This window comes from Otolemur garnettii, unplaced genomic scaffold, assembly GCF_000181295.1.
Source record: "Otolemur garnettii isolate 467f Iridium unplaced genomic scaffold, OtoGar3 scaffold00261, whole genome shotgun sequence".
Classification (NCBI taxonomy): Eukaryota; Metazoa; Chordata; class Mammalia; order Primates; family Galagidae; genus Otolemur; species Otolemur garnettii.
In genome coordinates this window covers 707,066-716,864 of record NW_003852656.1, presented here as the reverse complement: position 1 = coordinate 716,864, position 9,799 = coordinate 707,066, and the positions used below count along the sequence as shown (strand labels likewise).

Sequence of the window (9,799 nt, the reverse complement as noted above, 5' to 3'; positions counted from 1 at the left end):
GTGGGTTTTTTTTTTTTTTTTTTTGAGACAGTCTCAAGCTGTTACCCTGGGTTAGGTGCTGTTGCGTCATAGCTCACAGCAACCACCAACTCTTGGGCTCAAGTGATCCTCTTGCCTCAGTTTTTCAATTTAGTAGAGAAGGGTTCTCACTTTTTGCTCAGGCTGGTCTCGAACTCGTGAGCTCAAGCTAGCCACCCACCTCAGCCTTGGGATTTTTCTTCTCTGCTCAGACATTATAGAGATGAATAATATAGTTTATTATGCGTAAATTAAACCTCGCTAAAGTTTTTTTTCCTGAGAGTTTCTCATTAGGTGCCCTGAGGAGAGTGCTATGGTGTCCTAGCTCACAGCAACCTCAAACACTTGGACTTGAGCAATCCTCTTGCCTCAGCCTCCCCAGTGCTAGGACTACAGGCACCTGGCTAATTTTCCTATTTTAGTAGTGACAAGGTCTCACTGTTACAGTGTGATCTCAAACTCCCGAGCTCAAGCAGTTCACATTCCTCAGTCTCCCAGAGTACTAGGTATGAGCCCCCATGCCTGGTCAACTTTTTTTTAAAAAATGAAGTTTAGAAAAAAAAATCTGGTCTATAGGAGACACTTGCCCCAGCTCCTCTAGAATTCAGGTCCTGATTCAGATGCCCACAGGGTCTGGGAGAGGATACCTAAAGGGAACCACCCTTGCTGGGCCCAGGCAGCCAGGCAGGCATGGTTTGGTAGGCCAGAAATATGTATCTGAAGTGTTTTGGGTTTTTTTTTTTTTTTGAGACAGAGTCTTAAGCTGTCACCCTGGGTAGAATGGCATGGCATCACAGCTCACAGCAACCTCAAACTCTTGGGCTTAAGCAATTCTCTTGCCTCAGTCCCCCCAGCTGGGACTACAGGTGCCCGCCACAACGCCCGTCTATTTTTTAGATGTAGTTGTCATTGTTTGGCAGGCCTGGGCAGAATTTGAACCCGCCAGCTCTGGTGTACGTGGCTGGCACCCTAGCCGCTGAGCTACAGGTTCTGAGCCTGAAGTCTTTCTTTTTAAATTGGTAGCACCTAATTCATAACTTTTAATAATGCCATGTAAGCCAAGGGACAGGTAAAATTACTATTTTTGAAGTTTACTGATAGTTCCCTTTTATCTTATGTATTAGTGATACCTCTATTTCTGGATTGTGATATACTTGTCTAGGGATGCCTAGAAATGTATAAAATTTCTTAGTGTTTTACTGATCAATCTCATGGGCCAACTCTTCCTCAGATGTAAATGACTTGTGGCTAAGTGTTATTTATATGGAATGAGGTAGACATTTTAAAACTAAAATAATAATGACCTATAAGCTAAATTAAATGAGTCCAGAAGCCACATGTGGCTCCCAGCCAGCTTGTGTCTGTATCCTATTATCTGCCCTGGGCTCAGCCAGCAGAACTGTGAACTCGTATCAGAGTGGCTTCCCTAGAGGGCTCTGGCAAGCCGCTCCAACCCTCCTTGAAGGGATAACTAGCTCAACAGCATGATGGGGCCATAAAGCCTCTTGGCAAAGGCTAGCTCTGCAGGAATGCACAGTACACCCTCTTCTTAGATTCCACATCTTCTTGGTACCCCTAATGCATCCCAGAAACATGTTACAGTCCCTTAGCACCTTGAAAGCCGAGAGATAGATTCTGCATCTTCTTGGTACCCCTAATGCATCCCAGAAACATGTTACAGTCCCTTAGCCCCAAGAGAACCCCACTTACGCCACTGATGAGCCCTATGCTCATCACTGTCCTTGGACTATGTGTGGCAGTTCTGCCCTCATCCTTCCTGGAACTTGGCTTAGTCTGCTGGGTGTCTGACATGTCCTTTGTCCCTGGCTCAGTTTGGGGGAAGCCCAGTGTCCTGTGCTGTGGGGCTGGCCGTCCTGGATGTCTTAGAGAAGGAGCAACTCCAAGCTCATGCCACCTGTGTAGGTAGCTTCCTGATGGAGCTCCTCAGGCAGCAAAAAGACAAACATCCCATCATCGGAGACATCAGGTGAGGTTCTGGGGGCAGTCGTCACCACCTACCTGCCATGTGTTATTTTCTTTCACCCCTAACCTGGGACATCAGTTGGGAATTTTTATATTTAAGAGAAACTGAAATACTGAGAAGTGCTTTTGTGCTTCTAGGGAGGGGAAAAGCCAGAAAGACAACCTGAGCTGACCCCCAACCCCTCTCCTCTGTCTATACTAAGTACAGACTCTATACCAAGGACCCCTCTATATTCCAGCTACTTTCTGAAACTGTTTTCACTACCCTCTGGGTTTTTTCCTGCTGCTTCCCCAGAAGACATAAAAGTCAGAGCCCTAGTGGGCTTTCCAATGGAGGGTTTGGCCAAGGCTCAGCAGAGGGGGAGTGTAAGGACCATCGTCCCTCAGGCTTGGCCTTTTGGGGTAACATCATCTTTCCCTCTAGGGGTGTTGGGCTCTTCATTGGCGTAGATCTGATCAAAGATGAGGCCACAAGGACACCAGCCACTGAAGAAGCTGACTACTTGGTATCCAGGTATTTTTTTTCCTTGAAACAAGTTGCTTTCTAGATTAGGAGATACTATAGGTGCCTCTTTGAAAGCCTGGATCCTGAGGAGTAAGAAGGAACCTCTCTCCTACCTCCCGTCTGTCCACCCTCTTGTCATGTACTCAGGGCCTGACAAGCAGAGGCAGTTGATCACTGGATGTGGCAGTTCTATATCCAGTACCTGGCCACAAAGGGTTCAGCTGAGGTGTGGGCTGTTCCCAGCCCAGAGGGGACTCCTCTGCTGAGAAGGCCTAAGCTAGCAGGCAGCCCTAACACCACCTTTCATGGGCTAAGGGCTGGAGACAGGAAGCAGGTTCTCCAGAATCATACCTGGGAGCTGTGGCTGCACCACTCAGGATTCCCATCTCTAGAGCTGAGATGTGGCAGGACACCTCCCAATTTTGGTCTAAGTAAGGTTGTCTGGATGAATTAGCATCTTAGAGATCCTTCTAGTTTAATCTCTTTACCTACATTTCCTATGCCTACTCCCTCAACTAGGAAAATTCCTGGTGTTTAACATTTTATCCTTACTCAAATTATGAAACATGCATTTGTTTTTACAATTCACACAAACAGCACTGATAGAAACCTGAGATTGGCCCATCCTCAGTGGCCATCTGGTCCCTGCCTTCTCTCTGCTGGTCAGTAACAGGCATAACAACTTTCCCATCACTCACAGGAGTTTAAGGGATTCTAGATGGTAGGGTGACATGGAAGAAGACAGACCCTGGGCTAAACATCTCTCACCTCACAGCAGTCAGGACTTGTTACTGCAGTTCAGTGAAGAAATGGAACTCAGGGCAAACATTAACACCTGCAGTCTCCATGTTATGTGGCAGAGCCAGATATAGCCCCAGAGCAGACTTCCACAAACATCTTTCTGGCATGGCCCTGGTCAGTGTTGGAAAGACCAGGGTGGGTCAAGAGCCAGAGACAGAATGAGGACAATCCCCTAGCCTAGCAGTTCTCAACCTGTGGGTCCCGACCCATAAGAACTGTATTAAAGGACTGTGGTATTAGAAGGTTAAGAACCACTGCCCTAGCCCGATAAGCAAAAAGACAATGTAAACAGTCACAAAAGGTTCCTCAGTGGCCAAAATAAGTTACTATGTTAAAAATGTAAATGTAAGGTGGTGGCTGTAGCTCAGTCCGCAGGGAGCCAGCCACATGCACCAAGGGTGGCAGGTTGGAACCGGGCCAGGCCTGCTAAACAATGACAACTGCGACCAAAAAATAACCAGTGTTGTGCAGGCACCTGTAGTCTTAACTACTGGGAGGGTGAGGCAAGAGAATCATTTGAGCCCAAGAGTTGAAGGTTGCTATGAGTTGTGACGCAGCTCTATCTGGGATTACAAGATAATCTGGGGGTAGGGATGCCAGCTACTGGGAGGCTGAGGTAAGAGAATTGCTTCAGCCCAAGAGTTAGAGGTTGCTGTAAGTTGTGATGCAGCTACGTCTGGGATTGCAAGATAACCCGGGGGCAGGCATGTCAAAGTTATTGAAGCCAGTGAGGATTACATGGTGTTCATTATCCTGTTTGAAACGTGGAACATGTTCCATGTAAAAAGAAATACACATCACATCAACTACACGTAAAAATGGGAAATGCAGTCTATTGTGCCTCTATGGCCATTCTTGGCTTGGTTGAGAGGGGTCTGCAGGAACACATGAGGGGAGGTACCTGATCTGGGGGGCAGCAGGTACAGTCCAACCCAGGCAGAGCCACTGGTACTGGGCCTCAGGACAAGCAAGACTTCAACAGGGGTGGCCAGTGCAGCATCCTAGCAGAAGTAGGCTGTGAAAAGCTGAGAGCAGTGTGACTGGAGCCCCAGGTCAAAGGCCAGGCTGAGGGAAGGCCCTGAGGGCCATGTGAAAGGGTGTCCTGTCCTCATAGGCTGAAGGAGAACTACATTTTGCTGAGCACAGACGGCCCTGGGAGGAACGTCCTGAAGTTTAAGCCCCCCATGTGCTTCAGCCTGGACAACGCACAACATGTGGTGGCCAAGCTGGATGCCATTCTGACTGGTAAGCTGGGAACCTGAAGAGCAATTTGCCATGTCTCCAGAACCTCCTAGTACATAAGAAAGAGCACCGGGGACTGAGCCCAGCAGCTGGTGAGGGCATCCCCAACAGTAACAACAGTACAGGGGAATTGGGAGTGGGCCCTGACTGGCCTGGACATTGCTAATCTACTACCTAGGCTGCCTGGGTAAGGAGCAGAAAGCATGAGACCGAGGACAAGGGCAATGGAGACCCCATGACCGTGCACACGGCCACCCTAGGATAACTTTACATGGCTATGGCTGCTAAGTGGCTGAAATAAAATTGTCACCAGCAAGGACAGAATGCAAAATACAATTCCTCTCCATGTTCTTATCAGTCACCTGAGATAGCCGTGGTCAGCCCAGGGTCTCCCCTAAATCTACTTTTAATGGAATCTCTAATCATCAAACTTGACATAGCTGTGTGCTGACACAGTGTAAAGAGTTCAGCAAGACTGGGCAGCACTGGCCTCATATACCTAGGATGGAGGGTTCAAACCCAGCCCTGGCCAAACTGCAACAAAATAAATAAATAAAATAGAAGTTCAATGAGACTCCAAATAGGCAAATTCGTATCATGGCAGGGACCAGATTTCCCTCCCACTTCTGCTGCCCATGGGTGGACTTACGCCCAGGGCTGTGGAGTTGGGAGTTTACCCAATCCCTGCCAGACACCTCTGGAGGTAGTGGGGACCAAAGGCCAGTTGGGTGGGTGGAGCTCTCAGGAAGTTATCTATAAGGGGCAGGGGTGAGACTGGAGGCAGCAGAGAAAAGTGAGTAGTTCTTTGTGGTCTTTTCTAGACATGGAAAAGAAGGTGAAAAGTTGTGAAACGCTGAGGCTCCAGCCCTGAGCCACCCCTACTCAGTTAAGTGTCCCCAGGTGAGTGGGCCACACTTCTTGCTGTTGAGGGACCAGGTTCTTTACCATCAGCACCCTCAGCAAACAACCTCAAAAGACTTCTTCCCTGATTGACATCTACTCACCTGCCCCCACAGGATACTCAGCTTGCATATGGTAACTATTTCCTCCCTCACTCAACTTCTAAGGGTGGGAATAAACAAAATTTGAGAGGCTGTGTCCACTTGGAGCCACCAGATTTCAGCTAGTAGACATCCCCTGCCAGAGCAATCTGGTATGTGCCAGCCAAGGCAAGTACTGTCATGTCCCTATTCAGCTGAACCCTGACATTCCTCTAGTAGAGTTCACATTGTCCTTATTGGAAGAGACTAGAAGAAGAAAAAAAAAATCTCATTTTTCGCAGAGACACACTGCAAAAAGGCAGGCACGCATGCTGAGGAATTACAGCCCCCACCATAATACCTTCACCCAACAGCTGCCTTTTAGGAGCTATTTCCTAAAAATAGAAAGGGAAAGCTATTTCCCTTTCTTTAAAGGGACTCATATCCTGGGCAGGGCAGTCATTGAAGAAGGCTAACCAAGGATGTAGAACGTGTGTTTATGCCTGACATGATGCTATACAAAGATCATATACAGGATATAGACTCAGAACAGAAAGTAGTAGCTCAAAAAGATCAGTGGCCAGGTCCTTCTATCAAAGCTGCACCCCCACAACTGGGCCTTCAGCTTAAAGAGCCTCCTGTGGGAAAGGCTCCAGCCCCAGGACACCCAGCATTCCCCCTGACCACACTGGGCAAGAGGTCTCACACAGTAGATCCCACACTCACCCAGCCTTGGGGGTTTTTTAATTTTTATTTCAAAAGCTTGGATAGCTTCAATATCCAGGTCGTGGCAAAATCAGGACACGTGTAAAATACCTTACAATACATTAGATTCCCAAAAGGTACCAAAAAGTACAGTAAAATTAACACTTCCATTACAGGAAATGTATGACACAAATAATATAAAATTAAAAGGTGAAAAAAAGGTGACACTGGTTTCCTAAGATACAGTTTTACTCTTTACAACCAGGGTCCACAGGTCAGGCTGCAGAGCAGCAGCGGGAAGCAGACCCTCCAATCTGGTTCTGGGTAACCTGGGTTATAAAATCAGCCCATAATGCCGCTCTGGCCTCTGAGACACCACACGCTGCCTAAAACAACTAGAGCTCTGGAAATAGTAAACAGGAAAGTGATTTCCAGGGGGGAAATTTTAAATAAGATGCACATGGGACAGGCCATAGAAAGTTTGCCAAGTTAAATTTGGTACATAATTGTTTGTGTTCACTCCATATCCAAACAAAGCCTGTGCGGTCAGTCAGTCGCTCACTTCTGCCGCTGCCTCAGTATGGCTTGTAATTATTCTGATGGCCACCACGTCGCTGGCTCTTGCCGTAGTTTGTACTGCCCTGACCTAGGGACAAGAACAATAGTAGGAGCTAATACTGACAATTCACCCTGTGCCAGGCGCTTGACATGCATCTCACAGGATCCTCATTGCCCTGGTCTGGCAGGGATTACCTTCCCCACCTTACTAAGGCCTATAAGTTAGAGCTCAAAATCACATAGCTCCAGTGGCTAAGCCAGGCCTGTCTGACTCCAAAGACCCTGCTGCCAGTGACTCCTATACTCTCTTCTCTCTGTCCTGCCTCCCCTGGGTGGGTGAGCAGATGGGACCTCCCTCTCTCCTACTTACTGTAGTCGTAGCCGGGGCCGTAGCCGTAATAGCCATAGGGCGAGTAGTCGTAGCCGCCATAGCCGGGCCCGTAGCCCTGCTGGTAGCCGTAGCCCTGGTTCCAGTAGTTGCCGTAGCCCTGATTCCAACTCTGACTCTGACCTGTGGGGGGAGCAGGGCACAGGGGCCCACGGACCATTTAGCACATGCAGGAGCTAGGATGGAGGAAATCCTGCCCTTTGGGTGGCGGGGTTACTATGGCAACTCAGGCAGAAGCCAGGGGCTGCTGTTCTGATATAGAGGGCCCTGGGCCCAGCCCTGCATCTGAGACCCAAGCAGATGATCAGAGGCTAACTTCACTGGGGCAAACAAGGCAGCTCACTCATTTAAATCACCCTCTGATGAACCCCACCCTCCCTGGCAGCTTAGCCTTCAAAAAGATGCAGTTCAGGCTTTGGAGTCAGAGGGGCCTGGAATGGAAGGAGGTAAGCACCTGGCACAGCTCTGTGCTATCGTTCTACCTACTGCCCATGGGTGTGCCAGACTCAGACAACACCCATAGAGCCAAAATACCCTATCATATCCACTCCCCAGAGTACAATGCAAATGCTCCCTCATGCCCTGGGCCCTCAAGCCACTGAAAGACAAGGTTCTTCCATTCTGAAGGGCAGCGGCAGCAGCACAGCCTCAAGCACACAGCCTTGGCCCAGAAGACAAGTACCATGCCCATTCCAGCCTGCCCACCCACTGCTGCACAGCGCCAGAGGGAGCCCCAAGACAGTCATGGAAAGGCTCCATGGAGGCAGGGAAATGGGACCCATCTTTATTCAGGCTCCACTCACCTCCACCACCACCGCCGCCACCGCTGCCTCGGTTCCCCCGGTTGCGGTTTCCACGGCCTCCAGAGCCATACTGCTGCTGCTGATAGACCTCTTTGGGCTGGGCCACCTTGATTTCACACTAAAAGCCAAGAGGACAGCAGGTCAGGCCAACGGAGTAAACTCAGGACAAAGACATGCACTGCAACAGGCAATAGATAAGGTCCATTTGCTTAAAAACATGCTGAAGTGGAAAACCACATTTGAGCTAAAAGTTCTTGGAACCACAACTAAAACCAAGGGCCCAGCTCAGCACCTGTAGCTCAGAGGCTAGGGCGCCAGTCACATGCACTGGACCTGGTGGGTTCAAATCCAGCCCGGGCCTGCCAAACAATAATGACAACAACAACAAAAAATAGCTAAGTGTTGTGGCGGGCACCTGTAGTCCCAGCTACTTAGGAGGTTGAGGCAAGCAAATCGCTTAAACCCAAGATTTTGAGATTGCTGTGAGCTGTGACACCACAGCACTCTACCAAGGGTGACAACTTGAGATTCTGCCTCAAAAATAAATAAAACCAAGGGGCTCAGCGCCTGTAGCTCAGTAAGGGCACCGGCCACATATACCGAGGATAGTGGGTTCAAGCCCGGCCTGGACAACCGCAACCAAAAATAACCAGGTGTTGTGGCAGGCGCCTGTAGTCCCAGCAACTTTGGGAAGCTGAGGCAAGAGAATCGGTTAAGCCCAAGAGTTTGAGGTTGCTATGAACTGTGATGACATGGCACTCTACCAAGGGTGATATAGTGAGACTCTATCTCAAAAATAAAATAAAATAAAATAAAACCAAGGGCCCTTCTGGTAAGAACCTTTCCAGGAATGCACTGGGGATGGATAATCTCAGCCCCAGGGCAATTCTATGTCTATAAGAGAGAGGCAATTGGGCCAATTTCAACTGAAGGGATAAGACAGGCTGAGAGCTAGCACTATGTTGGTCCTACTGGGCCAGAGAATCAGATAAGACTGCCCAGATGAGGAGCATTGGATAAGAAGGTTAATTATTACAACATTTTTCTTTTTCTTACAGAAACTCCTCTATTAAGAAGGTGACCTCCATCTTGCAAATAAAGCTGAGGCTTAGGACATGTGAGCTGACCCACACCCTCCTCCAACCACTGGTCTATTATTGGAATAGGCCAAATGGCTACATCTCCTCAGGTCCCAAAAAGTCAATTTCTTTTTTGCCCAAAACCCCACTCACTGGGGGTAGAGTGGGATTGGGGACGTCAGGGCACCTATTTAAATAAATAAATCAGAACACTATTTTTAAAGGAAAGTCCCCAGTACATACCCCCCACTGAATAAAGTACATTTTACATTGTGTCCCCATACAAGCTTAACTGGCAGATTATCCTTACCAAGTAATAAAGTTTGATGTTTTCTATACCACTGAATTAAAAACCAAATACCACCAACTAAATATACAGCTGCTTCATTTAGTCCCCGCCTTCCAGGCTCTTCCTATTTCACATTACTATACATAGAAAAGCTTCTTTGTATCGCTGTCCATTACAGTAACAACTAATGTCTCACTCATTAAACTTAACTCATGAAATTTAAGGGTCTGGGCTTGGCTCCTGTGGCTCAAGTGGCTAAGGCGCCAGCCACATATACCTAAGGTGGCAGGTTCGGATCCAGCCCAGGCCCACCAAAAACAACAATGACGGCTGCAACCAAAAAACAGCCGGGCATTGTGGCGGGCGCCTGTGGTCCCAGCTACTTGGGAGGCTGAGGCAGGAGACTAGCTTGAGCCCAGGAGGTGGAGGTTGCTGTAAGCTGTGATGC

The 9,799-nt window shown here is 48.5% G+C and overlaps 2 protein-coding genes across 3 annotated transcripts in view; one reads left to right on the top strand and one right to left on the bottom strand.

The window, feature by feature from the left end:
• PHYKPL (5-phosphohydroxy-L-lysine phospho-lyase) overlaps positions 1–9,539 on the top strand; it is a 33,172-nt gene extending 23,633 nt beyond the window's left edge. Inside the window, exons 8-12 of the mRNA XM_012813369.2 lie at positions 1,812–2,005; positions 2,426–2,515; positions 4,422–4,552; positions 5,371–5,449; positions 9,042–9,539. Coding sequence (XP_012668823.1) covers positions 1,812–2,005; positions 2,426–2,515; positions 4,422–4,552; positions 5,371–5,420 — 465 coding nt within the window. The 3' untranslated portion in view covers positions 5,421–5,449; positions 9,042–9,539. The remainder of the gene's footprint in view (positions 1–1,811; positions 2,006–2,425; positions 2,516–4,421; positions 4,553–5,370; positions 5,450–9,041) is intronic.
• Positions 6,243–9,799, bottom strand: part of HNRNPAB (heterogeneous nuclear ribonucleoprotein A/B) — a 7,105-nt gene continuing 3,548 nt past the window's right edge. Inside the window, exons 5-7 of one of the 2 annotated variants that reach the window (XM_003802828.3) lie at positions 7,984–8,101; positions 7,163–7,303; positions 6,243–6,880 (exon numbers count right to left, since the gene is read on the bottom strand). In XM_003802828.3, the coding sequence (XP_003802876.1) occupies positions 6,810–6,880; positions 7,163–7,303; positions 7,984–8,101 (330 nt within the window). In that variant the 3' untranslated portion in view covers positions 6,243–6,809. The remainder of the gene's footprint in view (positions 6,881–7,162; positions 7,304–7,983; positions 8,102–9,799) is intronic. The other variant, XM_012813387.1, reaches the window with a different exon arrangement.